Source organism: Salminus brasiliensis, chromosome 21 (assembly GCF_030463535.1).
Source record: "Salminus brasiliensis chromosome 21, fSalBra1.hap2, whole genome shotgun sequence".
In the NCBI taxonomy this organism is placed as follows: Eukaryota; Metazoa; Chordata; class Actinopteri; order Characiformes; family Bryconidae; genus Salminus; species Salminus brasiliensis.
This window is the reverse complement of record NC_132898.1, coordinates 10,189,224-10,211,136: the sequence shown is the minus strand read 5'-3', so window position 1 is coordinate 10,211,136 and position 21,913 is coordinate 10,189,224. Positions and strand designations below refer to the sequence as shown.

At 39.5% G+C, this 21,913-nt stretch overlaps 1 protein-coding gene across 2 annotated transcripts in view; it reads right to left on the bottom strand.

Moving 5' to 3' along the window:
- igsf21a (immunoglobin superfamily, member 21a) overlaps window positions 1-21,913 on the bottom strand; it is a 301,702-nt gene that overhangs the window by 32,676 nt on the left and 247,113 nt on the right. For both annotated transcript variants that reach the window (XM_072665988.1, XM_072665989.1), the window contains exon 5: window positions 12,352-12,467. In XM_072665988.1, the coding sequence (XP_072522089.1) occupies window positions 12,352-12,467 (116 nt within the window). The remainder of the gene's footprint in view (window positions 1-12,351; window positions 12,468-21,913) is intronic.

The following is a 21,913-nucleotide window of genomic DNA, read 5'->3' as shown; positions in this document are numbered from 1 at the left end:
CTACAAACAACCTCCAGATATATGTAGCAAAATTAGAATATAGAAACACTGCTTTTTTTAGTACCATTTTTACTCGTCCTTCTGTATAATTACTGCCTCTCACCTAAAAAAAAGGAGGGGAAAAAAGAAATTCTGTCTCTCTAATCCGCCTGTTCATTTAGGGACCTATGGACATTTCGAATTCAATTTGCAAAAGATCAAAGGGTCATTACACAACACCCCACATTTCCCTGCACCTTGCCTCTTTCTGTCCTCTCTGTCTTTCTATTTTTTTGGTGAATGCGTAGAGCATGTGGGTTGTTGGGGCATGCTTTGATTTCCATGCACCTCCTGGGCCCCTCCACTTGAGTGGGTAAATAAGTGTAATGGCAGTAAACAGGGGTGATATAAAAGACTGGCCTTCAGACTGTGTCAATATCTATGAGCATGTGTGTGTATGAGTAATTATATATATATGCTGTAGATGCATAAAGGTATACATATACAGGGTTTTTGATTCAATATTACGACTGTTAGCATTACACAGTATCTTTTCATTGCTTTAACCAACTATGCAGGTTTTATTGTTTGATTCTTTGTTGCAGCCTCATCAGTGCATGTTGCAACCCAGTTGCTAGATGTATGTTGCCATGAGAGAATCAGTGATTGTAGACTTTTTGTTCATATACAGATTATAAATTAAGCAAATTCTCAAGAAATAGCTTAGGTTAAAAGGTAAAGCAATACCCTTAACACATCTGGAAGATAATACAAGAGACCAGTGAATAAATAAACGAGCAGCAAACTACTACAAGAATGAGCAAAATGGAGCTTCAGTTCCCCTAGAGAGACTCAACTGTAAAAGGAATCCTTTAGACGAGAGTGAGAACAAGTGGTTACAATCATGAAGGAGTAGGAACCATATGACCATATGATGTCACACTTACCTTCTCTAACAAAACATTGTTGTCAAACTATCTGGTGCAAACTATCTGATGCAAATCAACTGAACTCCATCAGAGAACTTGTTAGAGCATAATGTTTAGTAGAAAACATGACTGCTGTAGGGCTGTCACGATTAACCAATTTCTTGATTACACAATGACTGACAGTAACTCAATAAATAAACAATAATCAGTTGCAAATGTTGCAGAATATATAATGCAATCTATATCTGATTCTTATTCAATGCCAATGCGGCGTCGCCGCTCAGCATACATCCCATCCTAAAACAGCTGCAGAAGGCTTTTTTTTCATGAAATGTAGTTTCTACATTTTTGCAGTTTTTTCCCCAAGTGTACATTTGCTAACTGTGGCCATGGAGTTCTATTTTTACTTGATCAGCACTTGTTACCAAAACTCATCCCAGTTGTCATGCCAAAACTCATCCCCACTTGTGTAGATGTTCCCCTTGTGTAGATGCACTACCCTCTTGAATCAGCTAGATGTTCGGGCAGGTTATTGGCAGTTATATATTGGTTTAGATTTACCTGTCAAGTAGTTCTCTCAGAATTTGCTTAGACTTCAAGATGTCATCTTGACCTCTACGGGTCCCTTAAACAGCAATTTCTTAATAACAGTATACACTGTGTAACATGCAAGCTGAAAACAGCCTTCTGCTGACTTGTGGGCATTGATTACTTTAGTTTTTTAGATCTTTTGACAGCTGCTTTGATGGGTGTGTTTTATGGGTTTCAGTATACGGTTTGAAGGATAGGTTCGGTTTTAGTTTTTCCAATATGTCAAATTTTGAAAATAAGTAGAAATGTGCTTTTAAGTAAACAGAATATTTACACTTACACACACACACACACACACACACACACACATATATATATGTAGGAGGAGAGATATGGGAGAAGTCCGCAAAGAGAGAGTGAAAGTTCGTTTCTTTGCACAGAAAGTTTGTTCTGTGCAGACAAAGGCCGTAAATCATGCTGAATATAAGTATACATAAAGAAAAAGCAGTACACTGCTTATAAAAAAAGCTTTGTAAAAAAAGCTTTGTAATTGCAGACAGATTCAGCTGAACATTGGCATGGGGCTGTCTATTGATTAGGGCCCGGTTTCCAAATGGATCTTAAATGGTAGAAAGAGTATTCACTGTGATGTTCACTCTGCAGTTGAAAATTCTGCTCTGTGGATCTATCAGGAAACCCAGTATTATATTAGTACCCAATTAGTCCCCAGTTCTTTTCATAAGCAATCCAGTAATCACAGCTCAACTGAACAGTTGCAAAGCATTTTGAGCTTTTGGAAAAATCCAGAATATCTGACTGGAAAGTCTATGAAGTTTTTAAAAAGACACAAACAGTATTCTTCAAGAGCATGTCCATGACTGTGTGCTTCAGGCTCCATTTCTGATTGCAATAAAAGTTACCAGAATAATTTGCAATTACATTGTCATGCAAAATTTACACTAGGCCTAATTACTTAGATCAAATAATTAATTTGATCAAATAATCTTGGAAGTCCTACAGAGATGTGCTCTGCTCTTATAAACGTAAAGGCTCCATCTATGTAGCACTGTTTGTGAAATTTGGTAGCATATGGACTGAGGAGTTGCACAGCACAGTGTGAGTCAATTTAACTATCGCTGCACCATTATCACCCCCCCCCCCCACCACCACCACTCAGCCACTCGCTGAGCTAAATGCTAAACCAACTCTAGCCCAGCTCCAGCAATGACAGCCATCACAGTCAGGCGCTGGGCACAGCGGGCATCGCCGCGGAAATGTAACACCAGCCACTTACGGCATATGGACCGAAACGAGTTGTGAATACGGCAGATCCTTTCAAATTGACGTTAAGCCTGGGCACTTGTCTCCGAGAGGCAGCAGCAAGAACAGCAGTAGCAATAAATAAATATATAAATAAAACAATAAAAAAAAAAAAAAAAAAAAAATGTTTTAGTTCATTTTTTTTGCCACACAGTTGTGCAGCTCTCTGGGTTGGCTGGATTTTTTTCAGGTTGCACTGAACATTGTTCGCCAGCGTGTGGAGCTGTAGATCCTTCTCTCTCAATCTCGCAGGGTCTGAACACGGCCATGACCATGTTGGTGCTGCAAACAATTCACAGAACGCCTATTCATAGTGATGCAAATCACACAGATTACTATCACACAAGCAGCTTCCCTCCCTCTTTCGTTTTAGACGCCCCAGACGCATACAGGAACCAACAGTTACAGACTCAAACATATAAATATATATTGCTTTCAAGGTTGCAGCACAAAAGTGTTGATGTTTTCCCAGTGCTGTCTATTCTGAGCTCACCCCCACTCCCTCCATTTCTTATGCCTCGTTCCCCTTGCAAGAAATCAAGCCAACACTGAGGTAGCGAAGGCTTTTTGTGTGTGTGTGTGTGTGTTTGAGTGTGAGCGGGAACACACCCCTTGAATAATGGCGTTTTCGGATACACATGTGGAGCATGAAATAAATAATACCTTCACATGGGTGAAGTATGTAGAACTGTATTTTTTTCACAAGCCTCAGTGTGTTTTCACACGGCACAGAAAAAAATGCAGCACCTTTGAGTAGATAAAAGGTTGCATTAGGAAGGATCTGCTTAACAAAATAAGAAAACAAACAAACAAACAGTGTATGGAATTGTAAAAGTAGTTCATGTACAAAGCCTAATGTACCACTGAATTAGATTAATAATTTCTAAAATGCAGAACATGCTCATTACTGGTAAATGCTTACTACTGCAGTTGTCAAGGAACATGCTCATTGTTCTCTTTTTCACTGAATATAATCAATTGTATAAACGACAACACAGCTTTATATTAACTTCACATTAATGTGCTACATTGATTGCCTGCTATCCACTATTGCACTCACTGCTATGATTCTTTTCAGATAACACCAATGATGGATTTTCTGTGTTTTTTGCAAATTGCTGCCGAATTGCCTTTCCTGTTGCACCCAAGCTTGGTGCGACAAGTGCAATGAGTCTTCTTAAATCTCAGCTATTATTGTAGAGGTTGAGCTGTCACACTCTCCTGACAGTCACTCTATAGCGGTAATGAACTGCTCACGCAGCGGCGACCTGCCTAAGGCTGATGTCTTAGTTAAGAGAGTGATTACAACCAGGCAGAAGGGTCTACACATCAACCTGACATTGAGAGACTTGAATAAATGCAAAGACATACAGTGCCAGTCAAATGTTTGCCTACACACAATAAGGTTTTTCCAAAGTTTAGAACAGTAGTGAACGTCAAGTAATAAAGGCGTTCAGGTGTGCTTGATCTGACCTCTTCACTATGGTCTACAGGAGCAGGATTGGGCACCACTGTTTTAATATAACTTTAGGGCAGTGATCACCAACCCAACTCCTTATGATCGACCTTTTTGGAAACTTTACCTCTAACTCCACCTGAGTCTGCCCTCAGAAATCTCTGAATGTCTGAATGATGTGTTTTAAATTTGTTCTAGAAGTAAAACCTGAAGAAGCTTAGATGTTGTCCTCTCAAGAACATTTAAGAGCATTGTGCACTAATAATTCAGGATACAGGAGCAGTAAGTGGCACATTCCTTTCAAATGTTTCAATCATGTTTTAATAATTCAGAATACAGGAACAGTGGCAGCACTCATGCATACCTCCCCTATCAAGCAGCATCAGAAGGAGTCATCTTGGATGCATTTTATTTTTTTATAGTGTTTCATGTTATATAAATGTATGAGTATATAAATAAATTCAAACATAAGCATTTACTTTTCAATACAGCATTTAATCATAACCCTATAGGTCAGTGGCCATTAACCTTCCACCTGGAGCTCCATCTAACTACAAAGCTTCAAGTCAAGTACAATAATGTTGATCCAGCTCAGCCAGTGGGCTAAATATCAGGATCAGCTGTGTTCAGTAGGTGTTGTAACTCCTTAGTGGGGTAAGATCTCCAGAAGCGAGTTTGGTGACCACTGCTTTAAATCACAGTGCTTTTAAGATTATGCTAAACACATGACAGGCATTCAACTTTTGATTGTCACTCTACACTTGCCAAAATAAAGCTGCTAATAAGGGTTCTCTGAAGTGATGCCACAGACAAACCACTTTTGGATCCCTAAAACAGTGGTTTTACAGACTGCTTCTAGATGCCCTTGCTCTTTTTGTACTGCTGTAACACACGTGATTTAAAAAACAAAATCAGCATAACAAAGAAAAAATTCACCCTGAGATGAAAATTATTAGAGCAAGAGAACAGAGTGATGCCAGAACCAGGGTTAAGTCCACAGCAATATACAATAATAGCAGTAGCATGTCAATAGACTTTTAAGGGAACATATTTATACATGGAATTGTAATCCTCCCCAGCATGAAGTGATCTGTGCTAAGCCAATGATTTTATTAGAACCATAAGTCTAACCAAAAATTATTACAATTAAAAAAGAGATACAATTATTTTCCTTGCACTCAGTGATTCCGCATCCCTTACCAGGAAGAAGTGGATGAGAAAAACAAGAGGATAGATGGATGGACACCCTAGTTTTAGTGTGTCCCATACTATCCTAAGTGATGCGAGTCCCTTGAGGCATCGTCCACATCTTTGGCCTCTAAAACCATGCCACAGGACAGTTCAATGATCTTGGAGGAGAACACTATCAGCAAATTCTGTTACATCATGCTCTGTTGCTCTGTTGGACTTGGATCTAACTCTATCTAACTATCTCTTCATCATATGGCCAAAAACTAGATGGCCACTTTTTTGAGTGGTAGTGTGGTGCCCCTGGGGGAATTTTGGAAGTATGTCCCTGTTTGGCTGAGAAACACCTCCTGACTGTATTAAAGAGACTCTCCATTAGGCCTTTGCTGAGGCCTTCAATTGTATCTGTGTCCTCATGCCCCCACTATCACAATGAAAGGCTGCATACAAAGAGATGTAGGGCCACGAACAAACAGAAATGTAATTCCGCAATGCGTGCTCCAGCACAATGGCAAACGGAAAGCAGCATGCTTCGTCTGTGAATGGCCGCTAATGAAAGCACCTGCATGTTGAGTGTTGCCAGCTGCCCAATTTTTCAAGCAGCTAGCTCATTTAGCTGCTTGACAATAGCCTCTGCTTCTCTGGACAGATAACCCCACTGCCACACCACCCCTTCCTCCCACCCCCCAACCTAACATTGTCACAATTCATCATTGAATAGGGATGGTGCCGCCATTTCTATGGCGACGGCACAGGAGTGAGAACTTGGAGGGCCCACGCTTACTTAATCACAGCCGTTATTAGCCTTCATTATCCGACTTCCTCTTAATCAGTGCCAGATTGTTCTGTGGACGGCTTCAATGGCCCGACATAAGCTCGACCGCTGGCTTTTCACAAGTAGTTTCAGGGGAGAAAGAACTAAAGCCTGCAGGGTCAGCGTACAGGTTCTTCTCAGTGCTTGGAGTACATGGCTGGATGCTGCTTCATTGCACAAAGGCTATGTTTGTGTTGCAGTGAATTCTAAAGTATCATGGTGAAGAAAAATCCTCAGAAGCCAGTTTTCATAACTCTATAATTTTGAGAGTGATTACGCGGTTTTGGAAGGGCCTACACAGTACTAAACACAGTATTGAGAGCCACTATAGAGCATTTAGAAGTTGTACAGCATACTGCATGTTCATGCTTTACTTATAAGCCAAGCAGTCGACATCACTTCAAGAGTGATAAGGACAGAGAGCGTGCCATCTGCCCACCTGAAAATAGCAAAGCAGCATGGCTTGAGATTCAAACTTGCGACCTCCGGGTCATAGTGCTAGATTACTCCATTTCAAGATGGATTTTGCAGGATTAAGAATTTTCTTATATTTTCTGGTTGTAATATTGTACGGTATTGAAAATCATCAAACAGTTCTGAGAATGAGGTTTGAGTAACTTTAGAGAATTAAGAGTTAACGCACATTATTAAAGTTATTGTACACTGTTGCAGTGTGCAGTAATGAAAACAATGGTATAGCAGTCAAAATCAGTTATTTTACACAGCCTGACATTCATGTTGTTTGAAATGCAAAGAAAGATGAAAAGAAAAGAAAAAGAAGAATGGATTTGCTTTCTGTCAGATAACACAACTTAACATAAAGGGGCAGAGAGAGCAATCCTGTATTATAAATTGGGTGCACTGCACTATGTGTATATGATGTACTACTCTGAGCCCCAAGCTACGCACAATGGCTGTCACAAATTGATTTCAAGAAGGTGGTGAAATTATAAAGCCATGGCATTGATTTTCTTTGAGCTGCTATTGAAAGACTCTCAAACAGAAAGACTAAGAAAAAAAGTGAGCAAAAAAAATGCAGCAGATCATTTAGGAAATAAGCTGTAAGGCAATGACTCTGACAAAGCCTAAATGAGATACTTCAAAAAAAAAGTAAACGGGGCAAAGCATTTGAAGTTACTGGGATATGAAATTCAGGCTGATACCTTGCCCTTGGAACAATGGCATACCTGAGACATATTCTTTTTAAGTGTCTAAATAAAATAGCTTTTTTTTGTGAGTGTATAGACTTTGCCACACTTTACTGCAATCAGATCACAATATATAAGCTGTTTCTGTGGTTATCTTGCCTAAATACCAAAAGACTATTTTTAAACGTACCGAAGGCATTGCACATGGTGGAAAAAAGTTACTTTAATGTTACCACTTCAATTCTCCCTGGCTGCTGACTTGGGGACCAGAGCTGCAGATCAGTCTGAAGATAAAAGAAACAGTGCGGGCCGGAGACTCTGGAGACTGCCGCAGTGGGTGATCCATCTCTGAACATTCTCCAAATCTGTTTACTAGGTCTTGATTTAGTCATACAGTAGAGTACTAGACGACTTTGGCTGCATTCGTCAAAAAAACCCTCCACGGGGTTGTTATAAGTTCCGAGTCAACAAACTATTTCCAAAAATGCATTAATTTCAGAGCAGTGTTTTGTAGAGCTTGTAAGGCCGTATTAGAGACTCGCAGACGAGGCTTGCAGGCAGAGTTCCAAATTAGATGTAATATAATTTGGACTGGACTCGTTTTCCCCCATCTTGTTATATTGCTTTAGCAAGAGAAAAAAAGAAGCAAGAAAAAGAGACCCTGTTTTGCATGAGCCCTTGCAAAGCACAATTAATTCCTTTGCTGAGGCTTTATAACCACAACGCTTAACCTCAAAACAATAGACTTCAGGTTTGAAGACAGGCATTTTAAATTGACAGCAGGTAGAGTTAGTTTAGAAATAACTTTTTCAATGTATAAGAACACTGAATAATGCATAGGATGAAACAGGATGAAACCCTCTACTGCACTTTTATAAATCCTCCAAATATGAAAAGCGTCATACTTTAAGAATGTTGAGGGACATGTAGACAGTGTAGATGATTTCTGACAGTAATAGTGATCTGACACCCAGCCAAATAAAATCAGCATATGTACATCAGGTCTATAGCTGTAGCTTTATGCATGTTATTACAGTGAACAAGGTTTCTGCATTTCACATAAGGTTTTCTGTCTGTACTGACTGCAACATCAAGAAGTGAAATATCTGTATGTCACGTTTTTCCAGCATGGAGCATTCTGTGACTGATTCTGAGTGCAACAACATGACAAGTCTTCAATCTTCTGAGGTTCCACCATGTCACTCTAGTGCTACATACTCCTTACTGGCTTTGTGTAGCTTCCTTGGTGTTGGCCCACAAAGCCTCTCTAGGCCTCAAATATTGTGTATTGTGTATCACCACTGACTTGTCCCTGGCAGAACTTACAATAACTCAGGGGTATATATTTACCAGGAATATTTTTGAGGGGAAAACCAAACACTTTGGATAAAGGCATCTACTAAAAACTATAAATGTACATGTAGCAGCCAGTATAAGGCATGGTGATACTGTATAGAATGTATGACAGTGAGAGCACCAATAAACATCATGCTCAGGCTCTTTTTTTACTTACAATGTTCACTTACAGATGTAATGAAATAATGGAATTTAATAGCAGTTAACTATCTCACTCTAATTTCACAAACTCAATGTTTTCCAGGTAAGTAAAATAAGTTACAATGTGACTATGCTAGTAAAGTTAGCCGACATTAGCTAGCCAATGCAAATTAGCATTGTCTATGTTAAAGACTTTAATGTGACCACCAGGCCAGCTCTTACGTCAGCTAGGACTTCAGGAGTGGACCAATATTACCCACCCACACCAGACCCCATATAGGCTAAATCCGGTGGTTCCTTAATGGAATTTTATTTAGTCCAAAATGGATTTCTTTTTTGGACCACATATAGCCCTAAAATAGCAATGACAATAATTTGATGTAAATATCAGTAAGTGCAAGAAGCAACCTGAAACAATGTCTTTTCAACTTTCATTTTGCAACCAAATTTAGATGTAGATGAATGTCTTTTTCTAAGAGTATTTCCACTGATCTAAAAGACAGCTTTTTATTTTTCACTTTTCAACCAAATTTCAGTGTTGTTAAGATGTCATGCAAAGTTATCTTTTCAACCAAGTTTTTTTGCTGGGTGGGTAGCTACCAACAAACTGTATATAGGAAGAAACTGTGGAATCAACCAAATGAGTGGGCACACATTTTGTAAGGAAAAAGTATTTGAGCCTTCTAGAAGTCGTTTAGACATATGTATAGAGATTGTCAATATGAGCTATAGTCTAACCAGAATGCTAGCTGTCAGAAATGGAAAACAGCAGTGGCAAAACAGCCCTGGCAAGTCTACGCCAAAGCTCTTTGCAATTACTATTTACAGTCAACATAGAGCGTAAATGTTAAAATTCATTAAAGGCTTCAAATAAATCATATGATATGTATTTTAGAAGCTTTATTGTCTGTGTTTAATCTTGAATTATCTATATCTATGTGCACCAGTACTATCTTAGAAATTAGCTTTATCTTAGAGGTGATTTCCTATTAAAGAATCATAGAAGTTTGCAATGGGTGCAACGGCTTTGTTAAAATAAAATAAAGTACAGTTGTCATGAATTCTGCAATGTCAACTGGATTCAGTACAATCTCATTGTGGCAATATGAGAGAACAGGCTGATGCTTTTTTGAAACTTTTGAGTTTCTCATGGTTTCACTTTGTTTTGCTCCATATATTCAATTCAGCATTAGCTCTACTGATTCTGCAGCCATTTCTTCAGTTGTGTCATCATTACGTTCTGTTAAGTTGGACATGTTAGTATGGTTTAGTTGATGATGGCAGCTAATGCAACGAGCAGAGGAGAAAGCATAACAATCTAATGCTCTTTTACTACATCTGTAAAAACAAAACTTTTGCTACTGAGAACCCTCACACTGACTTGGTAAAATGGGGCAAAAATATGAATATTAAGCAAGAGGTGAGTGAGAGGTGAGCCTAGTCAATCGAAAAATAAAATGGACATGCTATTAGCATACCCATAATGATTTTACATGGCTATTTTATTGTTCATATGCTGTGCTAATTAACTGAGCTTGGTCATAAATACAGTGCTGTTGGCTTTTCATTGATAATGGAATGGGATGCTCTGAAGCAGCCACACATTATACTAATGTCACCAAGGCGAAAGCTAAGCTTTGAATAGAGGAGTATACAGCCCCGAGCACTGGGCTGTGAGGCAGTGGAACTGCATTCTCTGGAGTCATTGAGCTTATTCCAGTATCTTTGGGGTAAGATGGAGAAGCATTTGTGCTCAACATCAGTTTCAGTACCTGACTGATGCTCTTGCGGTTGAATGCCATCAGATCCGTCTCACACTATTGTTCCAATATTGTAGCGCAAAGCCTTCACTAAAACAAAACTATTACAGCAAAGGAAGAGACCAACTCTTTATTTACTTGGGAAGAAACACTAATTCCAAATGTTTGGAAATATACTGTAATAAAATGTTCAGAAATGAAGCACAATAATCATTTAAATACTTAATACTTGCCATTATGACTATCATCCTTATGTCATTTAACCATTTTAGAAAGCTCCCAATCAGCATGCTCATGTGGGGTTCACATGGGTGGAACGTGGGCTAGGTGGAATCCAGGTGGATATGGGCTCAAGTGGGTCTGTATATACTTTTGTACTGGGACCCAAATGGGCCCAATCATTGTAGTCCACCTTAAGCTCACATGGGTTCCATCTAGGCCCCACGTGTTAGCTGGGTTAGTTTCAAATGCAGGCTTCAACGCAGCGTGCCAGTACGGAGATTTTGGGCCTTTTATGTCGGAGCTTCCGTAGCAAAACTCCTCTGTTTTTCTTACCTAATTCACCTAGTATAAAATACGGGGCAACTATTAATACATTTAATGATGCATTAAATGAAAGATCTGTTGAAAAAAGCATTGCAAAAATAGCACTGAAAATATCTTGACATTGTTATCACTATAATAACACGCCCAAATCAAGATCAACTTTTGTCTTTAAATATTTGTGCAAAGAAAAAAGATGACGAACAGCAACAGAACCTTTTCTTTTTGAACCTAACCTGCTCTCAGCTTCGCTTGCCTGCCTATGTCTTGGCGGTCTACTTGGGAGTTTGATGACGAGGGTAAAGTAGAGTCTGATGAAGCTCAGAGCAACGTCATGTCTGAGTGAGCGAGCATCGGCGGGGAGGCTAATAATGAGTGCAGAAACGTGGCAGCATCTCCCCAGGCACCAGCCCAGCACTCCTAGGACGAAGGCTCGCACAAGTTAGCCTAGCGGCCGGCCAAGCCTGCAGGCAGGGTGGCGGAAATCATTTTCACCTCGTGCTCCTCTCGCGCTGGGCACTTAATTGCTGGAGATGGGAGCAGGATAGATCCGGAATACATTATTATGCACCCATGGAGCGTGATTAATGGCCTACTGGAGTTTAGCGACCACGGCAAAATCTCAACTCCAGTGGCATTTCTTAGAGTTCATGGCTTCAATTCCAAACCATGCAGGTTACAAAAAATGTAAGGTTTGAAGGACAGGAGGCTTGCGGGCGTTAAGTGGACAGGAGCTAAGCAGCAGGGTCTTTGCTCTAACAGACAATAGCATCATCATGCTATTGTATATGGCTAAACGGGACTGCAAGGTTTAACGAGGCTCGAATTAAATGTTATTTGTGATGTGTGTGGAAGTGTGGCAAAGTCAATTAACCCTTTACTGCTGAGGCTAAAAGGTTATTTACTTTATTTATACTTAAACATATCTTGTACTTTTTATCAGATATTCTAATTTTTACAACAAATATGCACTCCACTCAAGACTGATTAATACCCATTTTTTTTCACTATAAAGAAAGCTTCTTCATAAATAGATAAACAACATGGTAACACATAGTAACCTCCAGTTCCAAATGCTGATAGCACTCTGTTATGGCTTTGTAGGAAAATGCATTCTGTCCAAGTACATTAATGAGAACAGACAGCCAACAATATGTCAGGTAAGATATGCTTAACACAGACTTACCGATGGGGCAGGTTTGCCTCCTTTGGCAGTGCAGACTAGTGTGAAGTTCTGGGCCTGGTAGCGGCTAAAAGGTGCAGGCGTGTTCTCTGCTACCACTGAGATGTTGTTTGGTGGTGCTGAAAGAAAGAGAAATAGCATTCATGAGCACACAGGGGAAAAGAATGACTGAGAGAGAAGTGCAGACTGTCACACAATTCAACACATATCAGCATGGGGGCCATTAATAATGCTTTTTTACATGCCCCCTTCATACGGTTTGTGCATCAGTCTGTCGATCAAGCATTCACTCATCAGCCAGTGCCCTCACATGTTAGCTTTTTCCTCTGCCTCACTTTGGTCTGTGAAACACTTGTTGAAATAGTGCATCTCTGATGCTGTTTCATGTGCAGGAGGCGCAAGCTGGGGAGAATTCGGGCAGCTGAGAAATTCAGGGCATGTTGGCGGCAGCTCAGTTCTGTCACATAGACCCTGGTTTTGCACATGCATGAATGTAAAGGATGGCTTTGGTTTCCTTAGAACGTGACTGCACACACAACTATGACTTTTCACTGAATGCAACTCCTAAAAAAACAACTCCTCTTCCATTTATAGATACAAATGTGGTATGGATTAAAAGATCAGAATCCATGCTTTCCACACAATTAGTGTTTTTAGTGAGTAATTAACCAAAATGGAACTGAAGTGCATCATAATCATAAGGATAAGAAGAGATGTTTTCATATACACCATAGGGGACCCAGTTGAGACAACAGTGTACCAGTGAAAGGTCACTATACATAAAGAAAAAGCACCAACATAGCAAGACAACACATCGCTCCCAGGAGTGCTGTTACCACTTTCTGCATTCTAATATGGTCCCGCACAGCTGTTTTAAATCATAAAAAAGGGCTGGCCACCCTGGTGAGTGTTAGACGGAGCTTGTTAAAGATGAAGTGTGAAGGCTTGTGCATATAATATCCACAGCCTACAGCCTGCCACAGCACAGGGAAAGAAAAAAAAAACAGAAACACATCCCACAACAGCTCTGAGAGAAGTGGTGGAACAGGAGAAGCTGAATTCCCCAGCAACAGATACTTCACATGCGAGTGATGCAATGCCCTAAAACTAGCTCACATCTGTTCTCTGTATCTATTCAAGACCAATTTAACTTACTTAAAGCAAGAGCCAAAACAACCCCAGACAATTTTCCAATTATCCAAAATGTTGCAGAATGTTACTTGCCTGAGGTTTGTGTCTTTAAATTGGCCTTAGTGCTACTAAGCTAATATAGTCCTTTGCAGTTTTACAGATTTTCAATCATTAATAGAATAATATAGGAATTATAGATGTCAAGAATGATGAACAAAGCCATAGAAGATTCTAAAAGGACTAGGAACCTGTGTAACATTAAAATGATCAAATATATAAAAACATATATATTTGAATATAAATAAATCTTAAAATAGTTTCCACACTGTATTAATCTAAACGTTTTTATACGTGGGGGGGAGGGGGGGGCTTAGGTGGAGAGCTAGATCAATTATGATCTTTTGGACTTCACACACTGTCGTCTGTGGCATCAGTGGGGAACGTTGTTGCAGTCTAACTAAAGAAACACATGTAAATATGTCTTGGCTGATGGGCTACATTTAGAACAAGTTTGAAATTGTGTACACTTAATTTTTCACCAAGCTGTAACTTTAAGCTCAGCTCCTATGGGAAAAACAACAGACAGAAAATAAATCTACAAAAATGATATAAATGCAAAACAGTGTGTGGCCACGGTCAGTTCATTAGTTGTTGCATTCTTTTTCGCTATTTTGTCTCTTGCTGATTGCAAGTTGATGCACCGTCAAGGGTGGCCGCCGAATATTCCATCGATTGCATTATCACTTGAAAGACGTCCTGAGATTTCCCTTTCACACCCAGCTGAGTGAAATACAGCTGCCTGCTGCCTGGACTGGCCCCGTTTCGGCTTCAGGAATGATGAAGGGATGAGAAACGGTGTGTGAAATCGGGGGATGGGGGTTAAAAGAGAGCCCTGCAGAAGCAGTATCCGTGAAATGTGATCGATAATGCTCACAGGAACTAGGGGAAAGAAAGCTACATTGTAAAAAAAGTGCAGATTGTTTTTATGTGCCACATTTACATCTAAAACTGTGTGTTATTTTTCAACCAACACAGCACAGCAATTATTTGATTAAAAATGAGTAGTAATGGGGGGGGGGTGTTTGATGGTCTGAGAGCTTTTGTTTCCTCTGCACTTAATTGCATATTGATGGAGGACGTATGGAGGGAAATTAACTTTAGAACGCACTATTAACTGTCTAAGAGAGAGAGAGAGAGCATCTGCTCACATTAGAGATATAGTGTGATATGCCATCACAGATGCCACTGGCTTGGTTTATAATGTGCATGTGCACTTAAAACACTATCAAAAGCACACTGATAGGGCTCAGTGTTAGTTGTGCAGTAACTAAAATATTAGTCATACTAAGATCATGAAGGTAAGCACTGAACAATGGCTTTATTAATTAGACCTTTGCTGTCTCTTTTGGGTTATTAGTCAAAGCTAAATAATAATTTAACAAAATGTACAATATGAACTATTTGATTATGCAACAATGCCGAACACTGCATAATGGACCACAAGGAGGAATGCCAAAGATACACTGACCAGCAAATTTATTAGAAACACCTACCCTTTCAGCTCCACCTTGATGGTGGAAGCCTGTCTCCTCATAGACAACATATGGTCACCATGGTAAGGTAATGGTCAGGTAAGTTAGTCAGACTGAATTAAAAGGTACTATGCTCACTATAATGTATAGTTTATAATGGTATTAAAAAAAATGCTACCAAACAAAATAAATTAGAATAATGTCTCATTATACAAACTGTTCATTAAAAATACAGTGATTTTACTGGTGTTAATTAACAGCATGTCTTACCTAAATTGTGTGGCTGTATTATTTGTATAAACACAAAGAGCACATTAAGGTCTTCAAAAACTTGATCGGGACGTCGCTAATTGTAAAATGTTTGTAATATATTTGTAATATATATTGCTTTAATTGTAAAAGAACTAAATGCAAGTGAAGGCTGCAGTGCTAACCACAAGTGTCCTTGATTACAGCCAGCTTACCTTTACTGTTAGCACTGTGTTGTTGCAGTCCTCCAGTACAAATGTAAGTAAATCCTGCACTGAACTGTTCACAGTCCAACCACAGTTGATAATATCCAAGTACAAGGTTGGAGGCAGCAGTGACAACATTCTAACTTGTGGTCTGGTTGTTTAGATTAATCTTGTCAATAAATTGTCAATATTGCCTAGTGCACTTACCACATTCAAAGTCTGACCTCTGCAAGAAAATAAAATCTTAGCAAAAAGAAAACATTTGTGGTGCTGAGGGTAATCATGTTGTCACGGCTACACCTTCACTGTGACTGTGTAAAATGCCCACACAGTTTGGACAATCAACAAGCAAAAAACTTTGCTTTCTTTTTAAGGGTTGATAATATCCAAGTACAAGGTTGGAGGCAGCAGTGACAACATTCTAACTTGTGGTCTGGTTGTTTAGATTAATCTTGTCAATAAATTGTCAATTTACTTAAAGAACAGTCCTTGGCAGTTATTGACTTATTTTTCAGTGCTTCCAATAATTACAAGCACACGTAAGTTGCTGTTTCACTATACCTCCACTTTCTGTCCTGCTCCCTGCCCCATATGATGGTAGAAAAAAAAATAAAAAAGCGTCCAACCCTACAAGCGAGTACTATATAACCATCCTTTAAATGGCCTGAAGTCTGTTAGCTTCATCTGACAATGTCGTTCTCCCTGATACAGTCCTGTTCACACATCACATTCATAAGATTAACAAAGGGGGTGGCAAATTTAAAACCGGTTGGAGGACATGGGTCAGTTTGGTATGATAGCACTGATCATTTGGACAGATTAAACAATCCTGAAACAACCTAATCCTTTGTATCTACCTGGGCTTCGAACATCTTGTGGAATGTTAGAATTGGCCGATAGTTTTCCATTTAGTTTGGAAAAAGAAAAGAAAATATAGCTACACCTCTGAGAGTGGAGATATAAGAGAAAGTGTTAGTTTTTAAAGGAAACACAGAACATGCTGACAACTGCTCACTGCTGCATTACTGCTGCAAAATATATTTTGCATGTACCATCTACATTGCTACCATCAACGTGCGAGTTAAACTTTCCGTCCATTACACTGCCCTTAAAAATAATTTCTGCCGGACTGCTGACCTTGTCACAGGTGAAGGGCTTGTGGCACATGTGGTTTAAGTAGAAGACGCTCTGCAGTCTGAACACAGAATGTGACTACAGTGCCTAAATTTAAGAACAGTCCCAAAATTTCACACTAGTAAAAAAGGACTTTATGAGATAGTGCTGCTCCTTCTCTCTTATTAGGCAGAGTATACACATAAATAAACTTGTTGGCTAGTCAATTACTTGCTAATGTTTCTTGATTGATTTGTTGCTAATTATAGTCACCTAGCCATTGTTACATACTTCAGCAAATGTTAACGTGTTTGCATGATTGCACTGATTCCTACTGCCTAGTGCACTTACCACATTCAAAGTCTGACCTCTGCAAGAAAATAAAATCTTAGCAAAAAGAAAACATTTGTGGTGCTGAGGGTAATCATGTTTTTACGGCTACACCTTCACTGTGACTGTGTAAAATGCCCACACAGTTTGGACAATCAACAAGCAAAAAACTTTGCTTTCTTTTTAAAAATGCTGCTCAGGAAAACTGACTTTGGTTAAAAGTATCACACAATGATCCATTGCTAATAACTTTGATGTGACTTTGTTCTTTGTAGTCATAAATGTCTGATGTCTTGATATCACTGATATAAATTCCATTACAGCCTGAAAATTGACCCCTCAATACTCCCTTCCTCATGGAGTGTGCAAGGTGAGACCAGGGGGTTACAGTGATGACAAATTTAGTCTTATTAAAGTGTAATACTCCTGAGCATTATGTTCTCTGGAAGGAAAACTCCATGATTGCCGTTATCTTCACGGTTAATTTAATCCGGCCCCACTGGAGCCATAGCGTGTAATTTAGCGGACCTCTATCAGTTTTAGAAGTGTTTCGGAGCTCATATGAAAGGAGTCATTTGAAGAGGACCATCTTGTTCTGGCTCTTAGTGAGAGATGGTTTGTCTTTTGTGCCAAAATTGTCCTTCATATTATGAATTTGGCCCATTACAACAGCTCCACTTTATAGTCTATAGCCCATCTGTTTCTTTGCATACTCTGTTTGTCTCCTTTTACCCTGATCTTCAATGGTCAGGACACCAAAAGACCACCATAGAGCAGGTGGTGGATCATTCTCAGCACTGTGGCGACATGGTGGTTGTGTGTTAGTGTGTGCTGCGCTGGTATGACTGGATCAGACACAGCACACCAGATAGTAGAACTGATATAATAGGCTGAGTTCATTCCAAAGCAGGGGTGGTCATAATATGAATGGCGATATTTCTGCTACAGGTGCACCTAGCCATGCAGTTTGCCCTTACAAACATGAGTGAAAGAAAGGGTTGTTCTAAAGAGCACACCAAATTCCAGTGTGGTACTGTAATAGGATCCCACCATTGCGACAAATCAGTTTGCAATTTATTTCCCCTCCTATATATTCCACCCTCCTAGTGGTTTTATTGAAATGTGAAAGCATTTAGAAAGAAACTGCCATAAAAAGGCAGACCACATTACAGAGTGGGGTCACAGAGTTCTGAGGAGCATAGTGCATAAAGGTCTCCAACACTCTGCTGACTTAATAACTGATTACAAACCTGCTGTTAGAGCTGCAAGGGGGTGGGGGAACTCTCTCTCTCTCTCTCTCTCTATATATATATATATATATATATGGGTTTAGAATGGGAGGTCATAAAAGCTTCTGTAGGTGTACATATTGTGTGTTTATGTATATATGATTGGGAATGATTGGTAATGCTATTGGCTAAATACAAATAGACAAAGTGAATGTAAACAAGGAAATTGAAAAGCCAAGGACAGCAAGATAATCCCTGATGAAGCACTGAGTTGAAATATTGAATGGTGAATTGATTAAAACCTAAAGCTTCCATGCTTGGCACACAACACTACCTTAGTTAATCCATAAAGAATAAAATCTCTAGCTAGATGCGACAGCATTTGGGCCTTTCTTACTCCTTTCTTTTGCACTTGCAAGGTTAGTTGCACCTTTTATCAAAGTCTGAACTTTAGACATAGAAAGCATTGTTTGTATTCTTTCAGTGGTGGAATTCTTTACTCTTTCTGTTCTTGCAGCACAGAAAAATGAAATACAGTTACTAAATTAAAACTGTTCAATAATGCAATGAATGATTTCTTACAGTGACTCCATTCTGGTTAAAAAAATAACATTGCTGTATTTCCATCTTTTAAATTAAAGTCAAGTGCAGTGGCAAAAATCCCAGGCTGTAATTGTGGTTAAAAGATGAAACTGATGGACTGGGATCACCGGCGTATTTCACAGCTTATGCTTTTAGAACTCAACACAGGTCGCTCACAACCAACTTCTGAAAGAACACTCCGCAGGGAACTGCATACCACGAACATTTGGAGCAGAGTGGCACGCATGAGGCCTCACTTCTGCTTAAGAATGACGAGAATTTCCTGTTGATTTTTGACACTGCTGATAGACCCATACAATTGTATGCCTTGATACACCTGCAAATTTTACTTCCTTCACACTATGGCACACCCATATGCTATCTCACCTTTTATTCCATCATTAACATCTGCTTTCCAACCCATTTACATATTCAACAAGACATTCACTGCACTGTACCACCTTTCTCAATCAATGAATCCTGTCTCACAACCCACAAGGAATTTATAGCCTGATCATCCTCGTGCATCCATCTGCAGGTGCCTTAAATGACTACCACCTTAAACATGCAAGGTGACTAATGTTTTTCTGGGGATCTTAAAATCATTAGAAAAATATACTGCAAAAAATAAAACTACAACTTCTCTTTAATCTTAGAGCCCTTTGATATTTTTGCTGCACCCCCTGTAGATTTAAATCCTTGCCTACAAAAGTAAAAAATGGATCAGATTCTCGCCTCCTGATACAGACAGTTAAAATCAGATCCATACCCAGAGCTCTTTAAGTTACCAGTAGGACTCAGCTTCACCTTCCACCCTACAGGACATTTGAAATGAATTGCATGTACACAACCACAAACAAGCCTTTTAGTCTACTTTACTATAGTCACATTTGTGTAAAATCTCTACCGCTTCAGTCCACATGCTTCTTTTACTTCAGATGCCAGTTCTGTATCTCTCAGCTTGGCCAGAAATTCATGCCTATTACACCTCCAGACTGTAGAAGGAGCCCTGAAGCAGTAAATGACAATTCTCACATGCTGCTTTAAATGCCTAGCTAATAGAGATGTCCACAGTGTTGGGATCAGGGGCAATCCAGACTTAGCAGCAGGTAAAGCAGACCTCCCTCTGCCATCCTCTAGATGCTATTAACAGACATGATTCTCAGCTGTCGCAATGAGGGACTTCTTAGAAGATAACAACACAGTTTTGAGTCAGAAGTGTAGAACTATGCAATAGCTGTGGTTCTTGTGCTTTGACTGTATTTAAATGACTTAAACCCCTTTCACAAATATGTGTTTCTTAAAAGTTTATGCTTTTTTTGTCCACGCTGCCAAAACCACCCAGTTTTGTTGTACTTGTGCAACAACACGGATATTCTATTCCATTATATTCATTTAAGAGATATACTCCCACCTTGTCTTTTCTCTTTGCACCTGTTAGAAACAAAACTGTCATAGAACAGCTTCATTATACCAGCAGGAGAACCACACTCCTTTCTCTGGTTCTAAACGAGCATGGTAAAGCACATTTAGAACATATCACCACTTACACTCACCAGTAGTCAGTTCAGACCACCACTATACACACTCTGACTGCAGTGTTTTAAGGAACTGGAAGCTGAATGGCTAGGGAGGTCAGTCAGACTGGATTATAAGATATTAAGTGCACTGTAAAGTTTAAAATGCTAATAAAAAAATATGTACCAAACAAAATATATAATGTCTCATTATATAAACTGTTCACTACAAATACAGTGATTTTACTAGTGTTTATTAGCAGCACTTACTACCCAAGTTGTGGGGTTGTTTTAGAAACATAAAGATTGGATCAGATCCCTGTCAGCCAACAGTCAGCATTCAGGTACTCTGACGATCAGGGGAAGCAAAAAACACTTGACTGGGACATCCCTACCGCTAACTGCTGTCAGCACAACATAGCTGATAAAAATGTATGTTTTGGTGTGAATACTTCTTGTCTTCACCCCAAAACCTGTCTGCAGTATTAAACTTAGTTTTCTCTACCACAGGCAACTTTACTGATAGAGCTAGGAATGTTGTACCCTATGCTAGCAACTAGCACACCTAAAGTTCCCACGGTCTTTAAAAAAGTAGAGCAGGGTAATGCTGTGTTTAACATTAAATGTTAGAGTCGGAAAAAAAAACCCTGTGCTTCATACCACAATGTTACATGACTGATGGCAGGTATGTAAACTATATGATATAATGATTAGGTGGTTGCTTTAATTTGTTTATGGTGAAAATGGGGATGCTGGAACTCTTTGGCGTTCATTCTGCATATTTTGTAATATTTTCACTGACATAGAAAATGTTTTTTCTTGAGTAGAAACCTGCCCTCGAAATGAGAGTGCCTAAATCCTCCCAGCCCCCTGCAGCAATTTCCATGATTTCTAAGTGGCCAGTAAGTGTATCTGAATGTTATGTCAGCATTCTTATTTATTGTTGTCATTTATAGTAATGAATAACCAATTATGCAAAAAAACATGGACACATACTGAGCATTACACAGTCTACTTTCATAGATGCACACATACACACACACACACACACACACACACAGAGGGAGAGAAAATCTATTTCCATATTCCTTATCTCTCGCACACTTAGCTCATCCTCGCATTACTTCACAGACTACAGCACTTGCAAAGCAATCCAATAAAAGGTCTTTAGCCAGCTGGAGGGCTTTAACACAAAAAGGTTTCATCGAAGGAAATTCCACTACAGCTCTCCTCCAGAGCTTGACCACATTAAGGAAAAAAAGAAAAAGAAGAAGCAAAATATGGAACACTACAGCCAATAAAAGGAGCAGCTTGTAGACATGCAGGCCCAAATGGGTGGATCTGAAACCTCTCTGTCCCCTTCAAAATGAGTCAGCCATTTACTTCCTTCAGAGAGTCTGCACAGCAGAGCAATACCTCCTAATAGGAGCTGCCTTCTTCTTCTTTTTCTTCTTGTTCTTCCTGTGCCATGGACTGAAGCGACTGTCTCTGCTGTCTCTTAAAAATACACCTGCAAATGGATTTCTTTTCCCCCTCGGCTCTATAAAGGAACAGCCTTGCATTCCCATGTGGCACATCTCCCTGCTTTGTGATTAAAGGGATTTAAATGACCCCTAGAAAACCCCAGAGACCCCTTCTCTGTCACCCAGGTCTGGTACTGAGCTCTCGAGGGCCCT